The 20,579-nt window shown below is 38.6% G+C and overlaps 1 protein-coding gene and 1 pseudogene across 1 annotated transcript in view; one reads left to right on the forward strand and one right to left on the reverse strand.

The window, feature by feature from the left end:
* Colec10 (collectin subfamily member 10) overlaps window positions 1–20,579 on the forward strand; it is a 51,923-nt gene that overhangs the window by 26,334 nt on the left and 5,010 nt on the right. The window contains exons 2-5 of the mRNA XM_021183145.2: window positions 674–745; window positions 5,031–5,102; window positions 17,044–17,097; window positions 19,439–19,534. Of these exons, the coding sequence (XP_021038804.1) occupies window positions 674–745; window positions 5,031–5,102; window positions 17,044–17,097; window positions 19,439–19,534 (294 nt within the window). The remainder of the gene's footprint in view (window positions 1–673; window positions 746–5,030; window positions 5,103–17,043; window positions 17,098–19,438; window positions 19,535–20,579) is intronic.
* LOC110310711 lies at window positions 18,050–18,991 on the reverse strand (annotated as a pseudogene).

Below are 20,579 nucleotides of genomic sequence, written 5' to 3' on the forward strand. Positions count from 1 at the left end.
GACTGGGCGAAGTTGGAGTGCTGGGTTCTGATGATGGTGAGTGGTCTTGGTTTCTGTTAGTAAGATTCTTACGTTTACCTTTCACCATCTGGTAATCTCTGGGATTAGTTGTTATTGTCACTGTTTAAAGATTGGAGCAGACTCTGTGTTCCACTCACCAGAAGTCTCAAAATCCTGTTCCGGGTGTCGTGGGTAGCTGGTGGGTGTCAGCAGACCCTGCGCTCTAGCTACCCCAGTGCTGTTCAGCCTCTTCTTTTCTTTACATAGTCATTTCTATTTCCTGCATTCTGACCCACTTAATTTAACCAACACATTCTGCATGACCATGAGTTAGAGTCTTGTGGGCTCAGCAGAGGGTTCAAAGTTAAAGACAATGATCCCCTTCCGAACTCCTAGCATCTACAAATAGCCAAGAGTTCAGCAATAAGAATCAAGAGTCCATGAGCCTTTTTCTCATCCATGACAGACTGTTGATAGTCACTTTTATGTGGACCAGAGCTGCTGTGATGATTACAATGGATATTCTTTCTTTTCAGCTGTCTAATTCTTGTGGCTTTGGTCCATTCTCACATTCAAGTTGCAATGGCATTTTGAGTAATGTCTCATCCCCCTGGGGAGATTGAGCTTAGTCATTAGTTGAGATGACCTACTCTGTCTTGCTTTGTTTTAAAAGGAGATGATGGTGAAAGAGGTGACACAGGAGAAGAAGGCAAGGATGGCAAAGTGGGACGCCGGGGACCAAAAGGTAAGTTAGCCTGTCTGAAATGGGCAATCTAATGTGCAATGCCCCTCCCCCCTCCGCTCTCCATCTCCTCTTCCCTCCGTCCCTCCTTCTCCCACCCCTGCTCTCTCCCCCCTGGCCCCTGTCTTAGAAATTAACAAATTCACAAGCTCTCTACCCCAGATTTAGATACAATGTGTTTGAGGTATGGGTTACCTGATCAGCGAAGGGTCCCTATGGATTTGCCTGAAGGCTAGACGCTGTTGTATTTCTCAAGCTGTATCATTAAGATTGTTCACCTGTGTGGCTAAGGGAGGAGCAGGCTCTGACAAAATATAAGATGATGAGTTTTAAGAAACATAGGTATCATAACTTTGAGGGCAAGGATACAGGGGAAGAAGGACTCAGTTTTCTTTAAGAGGACAGAGTTTGTCCATATTCCAGTGAGTAGATGAATGACACAAATTGGACTTAGTCCCCCCCCCTTTTTGTTTTCTTCTTCTTTTTGGGATGTGGTCACAAAGGTGGACAGTGGACATGGGAGGAATAGAAATTGAGTGCAATGGAGTACATGATATGAAGTTCCCAAATAATCATGAAAATATGTTTGGGGGGGTCGGGAAATAGTTATGTTCAAAGAAAGGGCTGCCCTGGTCCTTTGAAATGCTTGTCTTTTCCCAATTTCTCTATTTCTTTACTTTGTTTTCCTTATAATAAAAAATGATGGAGGGTCTTGTAGGAAAACAAACAAACAAACAAACAAACAAAACAAAGCAAACAACAGTAACACAAAAAGCTACTTAGATGTTTTCATGAATAAACCTAAGGGTAAACCTTATTAAAATTAAGTCAATAAGCAAAAGGCTCTGGAACACCACTGCTTAACTTCCAAACACCTCTGTTGTTTCCTGTCTTATGGAATTGTACTCAGGGACCACTTGTTTTAAAGTTTTAAAGGGTGGAAAAGACTCCCAAGCTCTTAGGTCTCAATCTGAGAAAGACTGTATGATTCTAAAAGTTCTTAAGCTAATTGCTAAGTTATTCTCACAAAACAAAGATTTATAGCTAGTAAATGTTTTTATAGTATCACTTATTGTTAGTTATTTTATAGTATCACTTATTTGTTAGTTTTTTTGGCTTTTGTTTTTAGTTTGGTTTGGCTTCATTTTCCTTTTTGCTTTTTGAGGGCATTTTGTTTTGTTTTTGTTTGGTTGGTTGGATTTTGCTTGTATTTTATTGGAGGTATTATAATACAGCCTTGGAAAATTCTAAATTTGTTATGTATACCAGGCTAGGCTTCTAGTCTTAGAGATTCACCTGCATCTGCCTTCTGAGTACTAGAATTATAGGTGTGAGCAACCATGCCCATCCCATATTATTGGGTTTTTTTTTTAAAGAGACTTTAAAATTGTGTAGGGGGTCCCTGATGATTAGTTACAAACTTAGCAGCAAAGTAAGCTGTGGTGGATCATATCTGCCATCCCAGCATACAGACTTGAGGCAGAACTGCTGCATTTGAGGTCAGCCTGGGTCTCAGAGTGAACAGCATGCAGTCTGTGTTACAGTGTGAGATGCTGTCTCCAAAGAAAAAAATAAGTAACAGAACTTCAGCAAGACAGTTTCTAATATCTCTTTCATCACCAGGTTTTATGGCTATGCATTCTCTTCCCTGTTCTGAAGTAGCTAAAATCTTGTTTGAAAGCAGAGGGAAAAATCAATCCTAAGGCAAAACCAGAACTTTATCTAGAGGTGAATCTATCTAAAACAAAATAGAAGACGCTTACTCTGCCACTTATCTACTCTTTATTTTACAGACCCTTTGCTGTGGGCATTAGTCAATATTGGGCAGTAAATATTTTAACACCAACATGCCCAGAATTGTCAGAATCATCACATTTCAATTAACAGATACCTTTTTAACTCTGTTTGAACATAGGATATACATATTAGTGTCTTGGGTTCATTTTCTGGTTTTGTTTTGTTTTTTTCTAGAAAAATACCATTGAGTATATTTTGTGTTGGCAATCTACTGTTGAGCTGCCTCTCAAGTGTGGTTTTTATACCCAGTGAGAGTTCACTGGCAAACCCTTTTTCCCTTTCCAAACATCTGCCAGTCTGAGAGAGTTTCTGGGTTGGGAATGTGCATGTGTGTCCACTTTTCCTCTCAGTACTGGAGCTACATTGGGTTTAGACCCATGCAGGGCCTGTGCATACTGCTACAGCCTCTGTTTTGGGCATATCAGCCCTGTTTTAGAATGCCTTGTTTCTTTGATAGCCTCCATTCCAATGGCTCTTAGAATCTTTCTGTGACCCCTTTTGCAGAGTTCCTTGACCCCTGATGGGAGGGATTTGATGGAGACATCTTCTAAGGTGTCTCTCTCTCTCTCTCTCTGCACATTGTTCAGTTTCATGTCTCTGTTTTTGTTTCCATCTACTTCAGGAGGAAGCTTCTCTAATGATGACGTCCTGGGGAAATCACTGAATTTGAGTACAACAGAATGCCATCAGGAGTTGTTTTATTACTGTGTTCCATTAGCAGAACACTAGTATATGATTTACTCTCCAAGTCCATGGCCTCTCTAGTCCCAGGGCCTTGGCCACCCAAACAGGTTGAACATGGGTTCCATCTCATATCAAAAGCATTAAATCCAATCACAGACTGGTTTATTACCTACACAATTTTTCTGCTTCTATCAGACCAGAATATCTTGCAGGCAGGACAACATTGCGGATCAAAGAGTTTGTAGCTGTGTTGGCATTTTCCTTTATCTTCTGGTAGCATTCAAAGTATGTTCCAGTATCATGGACACTGGGCAGTAGTAAGTACATTGTAGCTGTGTGTAATTGCTCACAATTATAATTTAGGCACTTAGAAGGCTGTTTCAACATTATTTAAGATAAGCCTGGGCTACAGTATGAAAGTTGTTTAAAACTTTCAAGCAAATACTAAAACAAGCAAAGAAACAAATAAATTGTAAAATGTTGTTTGCTAAATTCTTCCACTGATGGTAATAGTCACATCTAGGAAAAAAATTAAAAATCATTGCTGTGTCTAATGTGCCATATATAATACCTCTGAAAACAGTTTAGGTGGTGGTGTTGCTTTGGAAAAATTAAAATCAGCCCTAGCTTAGGAAAAAGTTTAATCTGTATAGTCCCTGGCAGAACCTCTTTTGTCTTTTCCCAAGATTTATTCTTTAAAAAGAACAGTCCAAGATGTTCTTTCATCATGTAGACTATCTATCAAAGCATCTGAGAGTTTACTTTGCTGTGCAGAAACTTTTAAATTTCATTTAGTCCATTTGTTATTTCTTGAAGAAATTCCTGTGCTGTTGGAATATGGTTCAGAAAGTTTTTGCATATACATATCTTGATATATGTTTTGATGTTTTCTTCTAGTAGTTCTAGGATTAAATATTAAAGCCTTTGATCCACTTTGAATTGATTGTTAAGTAGCACAAGAAAGATAAATCTAGCTTCATTTTTTTTTTTGCAGTATATCCCGTTTTGTCAGCACCATTTGTTTAATAGGCTGGTTTTTTATTCCAGTATAGTTCTTGACACATCCTGATAAAAATTCAGATGGCTGTAGCTGTGTTATTTCTTCATATTCTGTTTACTGGTCAACATTAATGTTTTTATGCCAATATCATGTAGACTTTGTCACTATGGCTCTGTAGCATAATTTAAGGTCAGGAATTGTGATACCTCCTGTAGCATTTTTTCTTTTACTCGCTATTTTATTTATTTACATTTCAAATGTTATCCCCTTTCCTGATTCTCCCTCCAGAAACCTCCATCCCCCCTTCCCCTGCTTCTATGAGTGTGTTCCCCCACCCACCTCCCTGCCCTGGCATTCCCTTGCACGGGGGAATTGAACCGTCACAGGACCAAGAGCCTCTCCTCCCATTGATGTCTGACAAGGCCATCCTCTCCTGCATATGCAGCTGAAGCCATTGTCAACCTAATTATTGAGCAAACCATCACAACTAGGCATCTTAGGTAGAAGATAGATGGATAGATAGATAGATAGATAGATAGATAGATAGATAGATAGATAGATAGATGATAGATTGATATGTATTATATGTGGAGAGAATTCTATATAGAATGTAGAATAATTTTTCTATATAGTATTCAACATATTCTACCTAAGATACCTAATATATATACCTAGTATATAGATAATAACTAATATAAGTAAATATATATGTATATTGCTATTTATTTTAATCAAAGATCATGTAAGTCACATTCTTAAAGAAAAGAAAGGCCTCATGTTATAATACTGGCATGCTTTGTTTTTCAGGAGTGAAAGGAGAGTTGGGTGATATGGGAGCCCAGGGTAATATTGGCAAGTCTGGCCCTATTGGCAAGAAGGGTAAGTTGGCCATGCTATTTAGCAGTACAAACTAAAGCAATCGAGCACATAGTGAACACATTCTTTTAATGCTTTATGTCATGAAAATGATCACTTTTCTTTCTCTTAAATAGTGTTCATTCTATCTCCTGAACTTGACTCTTATACAAATAATATATCTCATAGCTGAGAATCAAAACTAAACTATGGAGTAAAATTAACCAAGATTTCAGAACAGAATCAAACATAAAGTTCTGGTATGTTCTATGTTGAACTCTCTCCCTGGATCTATGAAAAGCTACTAACCCTTGCTATGACCCAATGATAATATGAGTTAAATATTGTCATGATTACTCATATAACACAATGTTGACAAGCATAGAGTAGAGAAATTAATAATAACATCTCCAAAATCTATTATCAAGATAGGAAACTGAAAGCCGGGCGTGGTGGCACACACCTTTAATCCCAGCACTCGGGAGGCAGAGGCAGGAGGATTTCTGAGTTCGAGGCCAGCCTGGTCTACAAAGTGAGTTCCAGGACAGCCAGGGCTACACAGAGAAACCCTGTCTCGAAAAACCAAAAAAAANAAACCCTGTCTCGAAAAACCAAAAAAAAAAAAAAAAAAGATAGGAAACTGAAATATATCCAAAAATGCCCACCCTTTCAGACATATTCAGCTATAACTGCAGCCTCAATAATTTCCTTTTTATTACCCAATCTCCCCTTCCCTGCCCTCTTCCCTCTTCTCATAAAACTTCACAATGGTAAGTCTCAATTGTTCTCAAATTCATTAATTCACACACACACACACACACATATATATATATGTATATATACATATATATATATGTATATATATATGTGTGTGTGTGCATGCATATATATATATATACATATATATACATATATATACATATATATATATATACATATATATATATATACACACACGTATAGGCATTGTTCCACTTGGTTGGAAACATAAAGCTGAAGAAAAAGTCAAAATGCTTTGCCAGCAGCTCAGAGATCATTCAGAAAGATAAGAATTTCTCAATAAGAATTATAATCCTGAATAACATAAGTACTAGAGGTGCCAAATGGGAAAGGAAGGAAGGATTGAGATGGGGAGGGGAGAAACTGAAATAGGTCTTAGGAAATGGCAACAACTTTTCATGCACCAGGAAAAGACATTTGAGATAAATGCACAAAATCGTTCTATGAAGGTTCAGATTAGAAGCTCAGTGTCATGAATGTTATAATAATGTATCCTTTATGTTATGATGAATGCATAATTCATAAACCTTTGGCCCTTTTCAAAACTGATCAAGTGCCTAGTGGTGCTCAACAGTGGATTCTTATAGGCAGCTTGCCAGATTGGAGTCTGAGCTGAGGCTTGTGGCTTCTAGTCTCATCTGGAGGCTCTGTGCCATCTCAGCTCATACCTCTCCACATTGATCCTTAAGGAGTTTCCTTCAGTTGAACTGAGAGACATGGATAGACATCTCTCTTGGATGTTTGCCACTGGTTGAAATCTTTAAAGCTGGGGAATGCTACAAAAGCTCTTCATCGTCTGTGGCAGCTGTTGTTGCTTGAGTCTGGTGGTTTTATAAAAAAATAAAAATCAGAGAAGCACTATCTTCAGAACACTTCATTTGCACAGGTCTTACCCAAAACCCTGAGAGGAGGCTTACCATAGGTTTATGCAGATATATAACTTGGTAAGCATTTTATATCCATCAGCTGAAATAGTGATTCTCTATAGTTTTAAAATGATTACCCTCCAACAGTTCACATATGTAATATATTAATATATAATTGGTATGTATTATATATATTAAAGTATTTTTCTTTTTCAACCCTTAACCCATTTGTTGATATTGTTACCAACAAAGCATGAGTTAAGACCACTGTCTCCAGCTCTAAATTTTCTCTATCATCCTTCTTGTATTCAATGATTTGGGAGTGGACACAAGTATTCAAGAAGTGAACTGAGACAGGCTTAAGTGAAGAAAAACATTTAGCTTGGACCTCAGCTGATATGTTTATGTAGTTTGAAGTTACTTTCATAAACAGTTAAGTTATTACTAACAAGTACAACATAGGAATAGCTTCCAAGAATACTCCAACCACCTACTGTGCGGGCCAGTACAAGTCATGAAAGTACTGTGCCCAGGCACATGCAGCACAAGAAATGTAGAAAAATAAACAAGGGAAAATGCTTGACAAATCTAGGGGTGGACATAATTTGGAGTTTTGCAAGTCAGACATCTCAGGCATACATGATGTGTATGCCAAAATGAGTCCTCATGATGGCAGTCTGAACATCCACACCCTATCAAGAACAAATTACAATGGTGGAAGAACAGTAGCATAGTCAACAATCAAACAATGGCTAGACTTTAGCTATAGGGTAAGAGGCTGAAAGCTATATCAAGTTAATCTTTCTGGAAATTATGACTGACTAGGTATTTTTTTAAGTGCTTACACATAAAGGCATGAGAGAATAATAACCATGCTCTGGAGCATAAGGAGTCAATGTGAAATTAAGTTGTGGATCCTATGTAGGGCATTCGTCAGTTCATATGCAATGCCCAGTGTACAGGGGAAGCAACATTGAGAGCCATGGGTGTAACTAGAAACTTACTCAGACTCCATTGATTCTGAAGGATTTCCAAAGAACAGAGAAGCCCTGGAAAAATGCTCCATAATTTAGTTATAACTCCAGAAAAATCTGAAAAGCATTTGATTAAACATATACCAATTTGGTTTTTTTTAGCATAGCAAACTAAGTATGCAAGAAAATACTTAATTGAAAGAGAATATAAACAACAAAGAATCTACTTTTAAAACATTCAATTAAAAAAAAAATCTCAAAATGTCGTTCTCAGGATTGGTAATGAGGTTAGTGTCTCCTTCCATCTCGAATTCTAATCAACATTTCTCATGAGCATCTAGCCAGGATACAAATACAAGAAATGAACCAGGCATCACAAGAATAGGACACAGACAGATTCATTACATACAGCTGATTTATTGCATGACCAGAAAATTGTAAATAAGCTGCAGATAAGCTACTTGTATGGCAAGTAGTTTTAGGATGCCAAATGAATAAAAATCAATTTGACTTCTAAATATGAAGAATGAAACTAAAATAACACCATTTATCTTAGTATCAAAGTTATCATGTACCTAGGAATGCATTTACTAAAAAGTGTATAAGGCCTCCACAACAAACACAACATGGCAATAATCGAAGGATATGTTGATACTATTTTTCAATGGAAAATCAGCTGCCTATCTCTAAATTGTACTGGGTTAGCTAAATATTTGTATTTAAAAGTAATAATAGAATGTGTGAGTTGGCTCAGTGTGTAAAGGTGCTTGCTGTTTTGCATAAATATAAGTACAAATGACAGAAGTCTGTCTAGGGTTATTTCAGAGATTGTTGGAAATTCTACCCAAATCCCAAGCCAAAGTTCATTCAGTGCTATTTTAAGAAATTCAAACAGCAATTTTAAATAGCAAATCTTCTAACACTATACAATCAAAAGCTAAACTAAATTGATATTCACCTGATAATGGGTGACAATAGGAAAATATGGTCTTTTCTTTCTCTTAGTCTTCTGAACGTTATGTGTATATAACTTTGTGTATACAATAAAAGCATTGAAACCCATAGTACAGTCCTCTTGGCTCTGATTGCATGGTATGGTAACATACTGTGCAAAGTGTGCATGCTCTATGTTCAGAACCAGGACTTCCAGTGACACCGCCGGATACAACCTAGGTGAGCATTGCCACCAACACCTCAGATTCACTATCTGAGTAACTTTGAATTGGCTTTTGATTGTGGAATTTTCAAAAACGTTTTACTGTTGGCAAGTTCTCAGGAAACACACATTTACTTATTTAACCTCAAATGTGGTCATAACCCACAATTTAAGGGACACAGTATTAGGTAACAGAGAAAGGAAGAGTGACAAATCTTTATTTAGTATGACTAGCTGAGTCCCAAAGTGGATGGATCCCAGAAATGTTGAATAATTAAATTTGGAAATGATGGGTTAACTAAACTTCCTTCCTCCTTCTGGTCACTTTTCCTTCATGACTCAGAGATGCATCACCCAGAGTACACCTCTATCACTGTCCTCATGGATTTTATTTGCCCCTGTAGAATATTGGTTTCTGGGGGGTGTCTTAATTAGGGTTTCTATTGCCATGAAGACATACCATAGTGACCCTTATAAAACCTAATGTTTAAGTGGAGCAGGCTTACAGTTTCAGAAGTTTGATTCATTATCCAATGGTGGAAAACATGGCATCATACAGAGACATGGTACTGGAGAAGGAGCTGAGAGTTGTACATCTGAATCTTCAGGCAGAACAAAATGAACTGTTTTGAGCCTCTGAAACCTCAAAGCCCACCCCCACAGTCACAGACTTCCCCTAAAAGCCACACACACACACACACCTCCTCCAACAAAGTGAGCTGCCTTGAGCTTCCTGAGACCTCAAAACCCACTCCTACAGTGTCCGATTTCCTCTAAAAAGCCACACCTCCTCCAACAAGGCCATACCTCCTAATGGACCCATTCTTTATGGGCCAAACATTCAAAACCATGAGTCTATGGGTACTATTTTTAGTCAAACCACCATAGAGTTACGAGATGAATAGAGTATTTATTGGATCTGTTGACTTAAAACATAAACAGGAGGCTAGTAAGAGAAAATGGTAGGTAAAAGAACTTGCTGAGCAAACCAAGGTCAAAATCCTGAAGACCAATTTTAAAAGATGGTGTGGCAACTGGCACCTGTAATCCCAGCATTGTGGTGATAGGAAAGGAAAGTGGAGGCAGGAGGATCACTGGGACTTGCTGGTCTCCCAGTAAGGTTCCAGGTCTAGTGAGAGACCTGGTCTGAAAAAATAAGGCAAAGCATGGTAGATTGGGACACTCAATATCCTGTTCTGGCTTCTGCAAGCGTGCACACACACATAGGCATACAAGCACACATATACAGGTGTACATGTACCATACTCACATACATAAATACACATACAAAATACACATACAAAATGTGTGTGTGTGTACATGTGCATGTGTGTGTTCACATATAAACTACCTGAGGATTATAATTTTACCTTTATGCCTATAACACAGTAACAATGTTCTAATAATTTGTTGTATTAAGAAAGCCAAAAACTTGGCTGTGGATACAGCTGAATGTTAGCAAGCTCATGTAGGACAAGCTCTGTGTTTCATACACAGAAATACACATATTTATTCATACATAGGTATTCATGGGTATAATTAAAAACTGAATGACAGAACATACTATTTCCTATAAGGTAGCCTAAATTTTCACTCTCTTCTTTTAAGAACCACTTTTATACACTACCAGTTCCAACATTGGCTGCCGAAATTCCCTTCCCTCTAGAGATGTGTCATAGAAATTTATGAGCATGTCTTAAGAAAAATGGAGATGCAGTATTTTGGCTTACCTGGACTAATTTCATTTTTTAATCAGTACTTGGAAATTTATTGTCCTCGTTTGGCCATGGCCCTCCTAAGTTTTTCACTGGCTAGGATTAATCTCAACTTTCTCTCTAGGCTGACCTTAATGCTGTCACCTGCATGGTTAAGGTAGCTTTCCAGATGTCAATATTTCATTTTAAGAATAAAGAATAAGAATGATTTAGTATAGGTAAATTCAATCTCATAGCAAAGTAAATGTTTTCACTTAAGGCCAATAATCTTTTTCATGTTGAAAGCATTCTGATTTCTTTTGTTCCTCTGAATGTGACCTCTAATTCTTTACTTAAGACACTTGTTATAGGCATATTCCCACTCCCAGGTCCAAATAAGATTTTGTTGGTGACTTGAAATTATAATTAGGAAAGATAGATATACTAAGCCCAAATATTCAGTAAGCAAGCGAAGGATGTAGTTGGAGTGTTTTACTCTGAATTCATGTTGGCTCAGCATCCTCTGAGTAGAGGCCAGTGAGAAGTCCATGAAGAGATGGGATGGCTTCATTTGCTCTCCTAGTGACTTATCATTTTAGGTACCATTATTCCCATTTAAGACATAAAAATACAGACTTAAGAAAATTCAGCATCCTATCCACAAAGCAGCAAACACACAATTCAAACACGGGGACACTCACTTTCATGGCTGTGTCTTCCAATTTGTCACAAAAGGAAAGGACTTCATGTCAAAACATTAAAACTTGGCCACAGGGATTACAGCTTTTCAGAATAGAAGAAGTCACATATCAGTTCAAGAAACCATGCCCCAAGCTAATCAGACCAGGATGGTGCCGCCCTGTAGTCTTTTCTGCTGGAATTCCAAGGGTCTTTTCCTGTTCTGACCACCTACCAGGTTTTTGGTTTATTTTGAAATGTTAGCACATCATGATGTCAATGTCCTTGTTCTCTTGTGTGTTTTGATTTCCTTAAAAGCCAATCCTTCTACCAAAGCAAATATGGGCCATTCTTATTCCTGGCAGAAACCTCCAAGATTTGCAATAGATGTCAAAGCTGCAGATAATAATCCAGAGCCTTTATTCAGCATGAATTTGTCCCCAATTCATACATTCTTCACTTTGTTTTGTTCTTTTTACAGTCCAGTCATTGCCCATTCCCAAGTTCCTCATCCCATTCCTGCTGTCCCCTGTATCCCAGAGGATTTTCCCCTCCCCAGGCCTTTCCCTCCCTGGGGCCTCATGTCTCTCCAGGATTAAGCATGTCTTCTCCCAGTGAGGTCAGATGAGGCAGTCCTCTGTTATATATGTGTCTGGGTCCTCTGACAAGCTCCATGTATACTGCCTAGTTGGTGGCTCAGTGTCTGGGAGTTCCCAGGGGTCTGGATTAGTTGAGACTGCAGGTCTTCCAATGGGGTCACCCTCCCCTCAGCTTCTTCCATCCTTCCCCTAATTCAACCATAGTGGTCCATGATTTCAGTCTAGTGGTTGGGTATAAGAATCTGTGTCTGTCTCAGTCAGCTGCTGGTTGGGCCTCTCAGAGGATAGCCATGCTAGGTTCCTGTCTATAAGCATACCATAGCATCAATAATACTGTCAAGCCTTGGTACGCCCCCATGAGATAGTTCCAAAGTTGGGCTGGCCACAAGATTGCCTTTCCCTCAGTCTCTTCTCCACTTTGTTCCCTGCTATTCTTTAGATAAGAATAATTCTGAGTCAGAAAGTTTGACTGTATGTTGGTAATCCCATTCCTCCACTTGAGGCCCTGCCTATCTCCTGGAGGTGGTCTCTTGGAGTTCCCTCTCCGTACTTTTGGGCATTTCATCTAAGGTCACTTTGAGTCCTGAAAGTCTCTCACGTCCCAGGTCTCTGGTACCTTCAAGATGGTCTCCCTACCTCCTACCCCATGAGGTCATATATTTCCACTCATTCTGCTGGACATCTGGGCTTCTCTCCTGCCCTCCCTCCATACCTGATCCCCTTTTCCCCTCCCCCTCCCCTCTTCCACTTCTCTCTCTCTCTCTCTCTCTCTCTCTCTCTCTCTCTCTCTCTCTCTCTCTCTCTCTCTGCCTCCCCTGGTTATTTTCTTCTCCCTTCTTAGTGGAATTGAAGCAACGTCATGTGGGCCTCTCTGCTTGTTAAACTTCTTAAGGTCTGTGGGTTGTATCCTGGGCATTGTGTACTTTTTGGCTGATACCCACTTATTAGTGAATACATACTACACATGTCCTTTTGGGTCATACACGTCATGGGTAATTTTATGCTGAGGTCCTTGATCCATTTGGATCCATTTGGACTTGAGCTTTGTGCAAGATGATAAATCTGGATCTATTTTCATTTTTCTACATACACACTATCTGTTAGACCAACACCATTTATTGAAGATGCTTTCTTTTTACCATTGTATATTTTTGGCTTCTTTGTCAAAGATCAAGTGTTCATAAGAGTATGCATGCATTTATTTCTGGGTCTTTAATTATATTCCATTGACCAACTTATCTTTCTGTTTCTACACCTATACCATGCAGTTTTTAACCATTATTGCTCTGTGGTACAATTTATGGTTAGGGATGGTGACTCCCCGAGAAGTTCTTTTATTGTTAAGAATTGTTTTTGCTATCCTAGGTTTTTTGTTTTTCCATATAAAATTGAGAATTGCTCTTTCCATATCTGTGAAGAATTGTGTTGGAATCTGGGGGGGAGGGTGTGCATTGAATCTATAGATTCCTTTTGGTAGAATGGCCACTTTTACTATGTTAATCCTACCAATCCATGAGAAATGGAGATCTCTCCATTTTCTGAGGTCTTCTTTGATTTCTTTCTTGAGAAACTTGAAGTTCTTGTCATACAGATCTTTCACTTGTTTTGTTAGAGTTATATCAAGATATTTTATATTATTTGTGACTATTGTGAAGGGTGTTGTTTCCCTATTTTTTTCTCAGCCCATTTATCATTTGTATAAAGGAAGGCTACTACTTTGTTTGAGTTAATTTTATATCCAGCCAATTTTCTGAAGTTGTTTATCAGCTGTAGAAGTCTCTGGTATAAATTTTGAGGTGGCTTTTTTATATTATCATATCATCCGCAAATAGTGATACCTTGACTTCTTTTCCAGTATTTATTCCCTCTGTTCTCCTTTTGTTGTCTTATTGCTCTAGCAAGAAGTTAGAGTACTATATTAAATAGATATGGAGAGTGTGGGCAGCCTTGTCTTGTCTACAATCAGGCAATTTTAGCAGGATTGCTTCAAGTATCTCTCTATTCAGTTTGATATTGACTGTTGGTTTGCTGTATATTGCTTTTATTATATTTAGGTATGGGCCTTGAATTCCTAATCTCTCCAAAGATTATGATTCTATGTAAGTGCTATTGTAAAACATTTTAATGTGGCAGTCCATATGATAACTTAAATAACAATTAACTAATTGTTAGATGGGTAACATACACAGAGTGGACTTATTGCAAGTGGAAGATTAATGTGCTGGGAAGTTAAAATGAGATATTTTTATGCTACCCAGAATATATAATTTTTACTGAATCGATGACTTCTGAAGTTTCCATTTAATAGGTTGATCACAGGAAACTACAACTATAGAAATCAAAAGCCAGTAAGAGGAGATTTTTGTTATCTATATTTATTTTATGTCTCTTATAAAACTTATCCAGAATCGTTATTATAACAGAATTAGACTCTATATTCAATCCATATCAATTTGAAAGATATTTTTTAAGATTTATTTATTATTATTATTTATTATTATACACTGTAGCTGTCTTCAGACACTCCAGAAGAGGGCGCCAGATCTCGTTGCGGATGGTTGTGAGCCACCATGTGGTTGCTGGGATTTGAACTCTGGACCTTCGGAAGAGCAGTCGGGTGCTCTTACCCACTGAGCCATCTCACCAGCCCAATTTGAAAGATATTTAAGTGCAAGCAAAATATAAATTATGAGAAAATAAAGTATTTAACCTGCTTTCATAGAAGAGTATTATTGCTCTAATTGATGGTGCCTTGGGATCTTCAAACATATATTCATGACTTTATGTGAATTTCTATTGCAAAGACTGCTATTTCCTTCAGAAATTTTCTAGTCTTATTTTTTTACCTCACATTATTATACATACTTAAGGGGTATGATATGATATTTTGATACATGTGCACATCACATATCCATCCCCTCAAATACTTACTGTTTCTTTTGCAGTGAAATGGTCAAGATCTCCTCTCTCTAGCTATTTGGAAGTAGAGAACACATTACTATCGTCAATAACTGCCCTGCTGTGCAACAGAACACCAGGGCTTGCTGCTGCTAAGTCTAAGTTTATTCCCCTGTACCAATCATTTCCAACTTCTCCTGATCCAACCCTTTCCAGTATCTGCTAACTATTGTCCTACTGTCTGCATCTACAAGGCTGACATTTTTCCCACTTCCATATATGAGCAAAATCATGTGGGCTTTGTCTTTCCGTAGCTGGCTTATTTCACTTGGATAACATTTTCTCCTTATTTACCTTCATTAGATCATCAGCCAACACATCTGTGAGGCATTCCAAACTAGGAAGTCAAAAATGGTTGGGTTTGAATACCAACCCTGTCATTCAAACTCTTGAGCATGTTACTTGCCTACATGAACCCAAGTTCCTTCAGTTGTAAAATGAAGGCAAACAGATTGCCCACCTCATGGCATTTAATCTGATAATATAAGTGAAGCATGCAGAATGGTTGGCAATTTATTTATATTTAATAAATGTATGTGTCCACTCTTCTTCTAACTCATTCTCACAGTCTTGATAATTTACATGTGAGGGAATGAAGAATCATTAGGACACAACTAACATGTGAGCAATCTTCCTCAGCAAGGGACTTGACATGTTCACATGTGTTTGTTTGTTTGTTTGTTTGTTTGTTTGTTTGTTTGTTTTTCTCACCACCTGTATGATGTCTGTACCCTTTTATTTACTGCTGCTGAAGTTGTTGGTTGCCAGGCTTAATTGTACTCCACCTTTCCTACTACTGTCCTCTCTTTTCTCTTAAGTATATCATGTTTGTTTGAAGTGTCTGTCCCAGCCTTACCATGTTATGTGATTATTGACTTCAGCATTGTCCACAGGCAAGTCCTGTGACTTCTACTTTCCCACCTACACAACACAATGAAGGTCAAGGGCCTCCTTCCTTTTGTTATCCAAGCACCTGCATGTGTGGCATCACTGTAAAGAATGTGTCCGTACAGATCAGTTTAGAAAGGCATGGGAAATCTATGGTATCCCATTAAAACTGCTTTCTTCACCATATAAGAATCTTAGTGAGAGTACTCAGCAGACAGAGGATGTCTGCACAAAGGGTGTCGGCACACTGATACCCTCAGAGCAGATGACAGAAGGAGCCTGCAGGCTTTACAGTGGCCTTGTGGAGATGACATCAGGCAGACCCTATTGGATCATATGCCCAACTTCCTGCCTTCCCTTAGTGCTTACTGCCTCCAACTCCTTCAATCTGGGTGACCTCCAGCCTGTGTTTATCCTTGGCAATTTTTCGTATATTGTCAGATCATCTTTAACGCCTGAAACCTCATTTCACCCTGCTCAGCGTCTTCTCTTTTGATCCTCAAGAATCTCAGCCAAACATGTTCTCCTGGAAAATCAAAAGCCTTTCTTTCAATTATTGTGTCTGATGTGGGCTTCAGGAGTCATTTTGAAGTTTTAAAATAGAACCAATATTTCTTTTTTATTTCTTTCACCCTGTTTCAAAAGCCTTGCTTCTTTGAGAATTATTTTTTGGAGGCTTATGACTAAGTAAAACAATGGCCCCATAGAAAGAACAGAAAGAAAAATTGCCAAGGTTGACATTTTAGTCTAATGTGATACGACTCTGAAGAGCAGATATTTGCATGTGCTACTTCCTTCCTAAAAATTGTAAGTGCCTTGAAATCAGAAGTTGAATCTTGTCCTTCTGTGCATTTTCTCCATGCACCAAGCTGTTAGTCTTATATAAAATAAGTATTTGTTGAAATAATTTGGGAAAAAAAACATGTAGTTTTGGTTTTGTTTTGTATTATTGCCAAGGTCAAAGCCACATAGAATGACCTGGAAGATATTAACTACAGGCAGCTCAGTGTGTTAATTAGTGGATACAGATTTGCAAAGCAATTGTATTTTTAAAATTAAAACCATGCTGCCCATTGTATTGGCATTGTTACTAAGGTGAAGGCCATATTATCAGCAAGACAAGTACCACAAATTCTAATGTCCTTTGTATATCTTCCAAGGAATGTCAACTATCAATCTAAATAAATTGTGGCTCACCTGATTATTTATGCTTATGAACAACCCAAAGCAAATCAGTGGTAAAAGGCCAACGGACAATTTGGAGGCTGTTTCCTTTGGTTTTAGAGGTATACAATGATAACATTGTACAATGAAACAACTCACTGTTGTTTAGTTATTGTGGGGTGTTTTTTTTTTTTCTGTTTCTATTTAGGTGACAAAGGGGAAAAGGGTCTGCTTGGAATTCCTGGAGAAAAAGGCAAAGCAGGTATGAATGACACACTCACTTTGTTTTTGTTGATATCTGACACCATTCCAAATGTGTCCAGCTCAAAAACTACACTAAACAAAAATAAAAACAAAAACAAACAAATAAACAAACAAAACCCAGAACCCCTTTCCAAGCCTTCAACCTTATTTGCATGGACTAGAGGACAGGGCGAAAGAGAACTTTCCTGTCTGCACACCAGTGACTTTCCAAGCCCTGGGGAAGGGAATACAGGCACATTCCATCCCTGCTGTGCTCATGGTGAGAAACAAGTCCAGCACATCAGGGGCTGAAGCTCAGTGTCTGGAACCAAGAGAAATGTCCACACCAGATACTGCATCAGCAGCCATGCCTTGAGCATCTGAGCCAAATGCTGGACTGAGATTGGCCTCCAGTGCTGATCTTTTAAGATTGCCTGGCTAAGAAGCCTGCCCTACATGAGCTGGAGGAGTCTTCAGAGAACTCGGCTCAGAATGTTTGATATAAAGAAGGAAAGTAGGTGATTTAGGGGAAATTCCCATTGTTTCTATACACAATGATTTAGAGAAGCCTCGTTCAAAGAATTGCCCAATATTCCCTATGTTTATCTGTGTATATGGATTAATTAAAGCATTGGGCATTTTTCCTTTTGCCTAATAAAGTCGGTTTAACTTTTCATACTTTGGAGCAATAGAGAAATGGAAAACTCTATGCAGCAACCACTAAAGAGAAATAAAAGTCATTTGAATTTACCACCATTTCTCTTTGATTCTGGTTCTCCTAACTACAGCACGGGGCAGGTAGAAGGCTGAGTGAGCAAAGCAAGCAGCAAGACAAACTAAAATAATAACTTAACCGGTAAGCTGTACAGCTGCCTCCTAAAAGTTAAACTGCATCTATTCACAGAATTTAAACACAGGCTTTGAAGCCGGACAGCCATACTTCACATGGATAATCAGAGTTAACATGTGATTCAATCATGAAAAGGTTCCTGTATCTTGGGAGGGCTGCGTGAGCTCATGAATAATGCAGCAACACAAGAGAGGCCTGGCTGCAAATGCGTTTTTAAGGAAGCTGTAAAATGTTTCTCCTGAAATTGAGCAGACCATTTCATACTCAACAAAAATCCCAAATGGCTCTGTGCAGCAGTTCATCTCATTCATTCCTTATAAAACCCTCATTTAGAGTTGGTTTTATTTATTTTATTTTATTTTTTAACGGACAAAGGCTTTTTTTGTTTGTTTGTTTGTTTTTTGCTTTTTTTTTTTTTAATGACTGATTCATATGAGGCCACAGCCAGGAAACAAGATACAGACATGAGGGAAGCATTATTTCCTGGTCTCTCTTCCTCCTTGGACAGAGTCTTGATGCTCTCTTCCTTCTTGGCCAGGAGGCACTCCTCCTGGCAGTTTCATGCTTCCTTGGTCTTAAACCTGTGAGCCTCAGACTGGTCACCCAGTAGCTTCTTGTGGGCCTTGTCTGCCTTCAGTTTGTGCCTGTGCTCCATGAGAATCCACTTGTTTTTTAAAACATTCCCTTTGACTGTCAGGTACAGGCTGTGATACACATGATGGTCAAACTTAGATTCCCAGTATCTCCTGAGAAGCTGTTGCGGGATGCTCGTCCTTTTTCATCCAGGTCACCTTCTCAGGCATTCAAGCATTGGCAGTACCCTTCATCTTCCCTGTGCCCATATGCCTGCCGTTCTGTCTGGCCAAGATATTTTTTCTGGCAGTGAGCCTGGGAATGGACCGTCATCGGCTTCTGGATAATCAGTCTATCTTTGATCAACTTCCTGATCTGCTAACGGGAGTTAGCATTGGCCATTTCATTGGTCTCATTGGAGTCCAACCAGACCATTTTTTTTACCACAGCAGAGGACACTAGAGATAAGCCTCTTCTTGGGCATTTTCATGGCTGTGGATGCAGCAGTCTAGAGATGTTTTTAAAAACTTATTCCAAACACTTAATTTTTTTATTTATATATTGTTATTTTATGTGCATTGATGTTTTGCCTGCATGTATGTTTGTGTGAGGGTGTCACATTTTGGAGTTACACAGTTGTGCGCTGCCATGTGGGTGCTGGTATTTGAACCTGGGTCCTCTGAGCAGCGAGTGCTCTTACCCACTGAGTCATCTCTCCAGGACCCCGACCTCTGTTCCAAACATTTCTAAAAGACACTTTATGAACTTTTAAAGAGAGAATGATAAATTGGAACCCTTGTTTAAACATGTAGCAATTCACAGAGATATGTAGCCAAGCTAGAATATGATAGGAAACACTGAGAATAGAGAAACGGTCCTCTCCAAAAGGTAATGGTGTGCTTCAACGTGAACTGACAGTTTTGTCTTTATTTGCAAGGTACCATCTGTGACTGTGGCAGGTACCGGAAAGTGGTTGGACAACTAGATATTAGTGTTGCTCGTCTTAAGACGTCAATGAAATTCATCAAGAACGGTAAACATCATCAATGCTTTGCTCTGTTTCATCACCATTAATTTGGTCTTTCACCACTATTTTCCTTAGCAAGAAATACCTTGGGTCAAGCAAAATATCACAGTTCAAAAGCCTCTCAAATTCCCAGAGCTTTAATTTCACTGCACAGATTCAATCGTAGGTGTGTGATGATTCAGTAGGAAAGAGGACTTTGCTAAAAGTAGGTGTTAATCCCACCCAATGGGAGTAAAGATCATTATTCAAATGCTTTGGTCAAATTAAGCAAGTTTTATTTTCTGTCACACAAGGCTATCTTCCTAAATTGGGGTTTGAGAAAATAACATCAAACAAAGGGAAAAGTTGGGCTTATATAAACCAGAATACTACAGGCCTAGGGGGTTTCCAAGGGTTTTTTTTTTTTTCTTATGTAGGAATTTAGCAGAACATTTCAAACTTATTTTTCTGAGCATCTTATCAGGGTGGACAGCATGTGGAACATGTCAAATTACAGAAAATGGGTCAAGACCTGGTCAAATCCAAGTTTTACAGAAACAGGAATGAACTAATTTTGACCTCATAATATGGTGGCTTTTAATCTTAAGGTAGTGTGAGGCTGGTCCATCAAACAGAAGGAGAAAAGAGGAGAGCTGAGCAAGCCTTGCCAGAAGAGCAGACACAAACTGAAACAGAATCTCTGAAACTATCCTAGTAGCAAGGGCTACTTCCCCGAGTGCTTGGGGTAGCACATAACTGCTAACAGTAGAGCATTTGGTGATTTTTAGTACTGTGTTCCATGTTCTGAGAGCCACCTGAAGCATGAAGAATGTCCTGTCCAGCAATACAGAGAGCAGAGTAGAGTTTTCCTGGCCCCCTTCCCAATAATACATTCAGTACAAGTCTTACCTGTTCTTATAAATTTTTCAGCTTGATCATTTTTCTTTCCCCTTGTCCATTTCCCCACACTAATGAATACCAACGTCTTTAACTTAGAAAGGGCTTTATTGAGAGGCTTTTGTTGAAGAATCTGTTGCAGTGACTATAGTTGATTTCATCTGGCTGAACTTTC

The sequence above is a fragment of the Mus caroli genome, chromosome 15 (genome assembly GCF_900094665.2).
Source record: "Mus caroli chromosome 15, CAROLI_EIJ_v1.1, whole genome shotgun sequence".
Taxonomy (NCBI): Eukaryota; Metazoa; Chordata; class Mammalia; order Rodentia; family Muridae; genus Mus; species Mus caroli.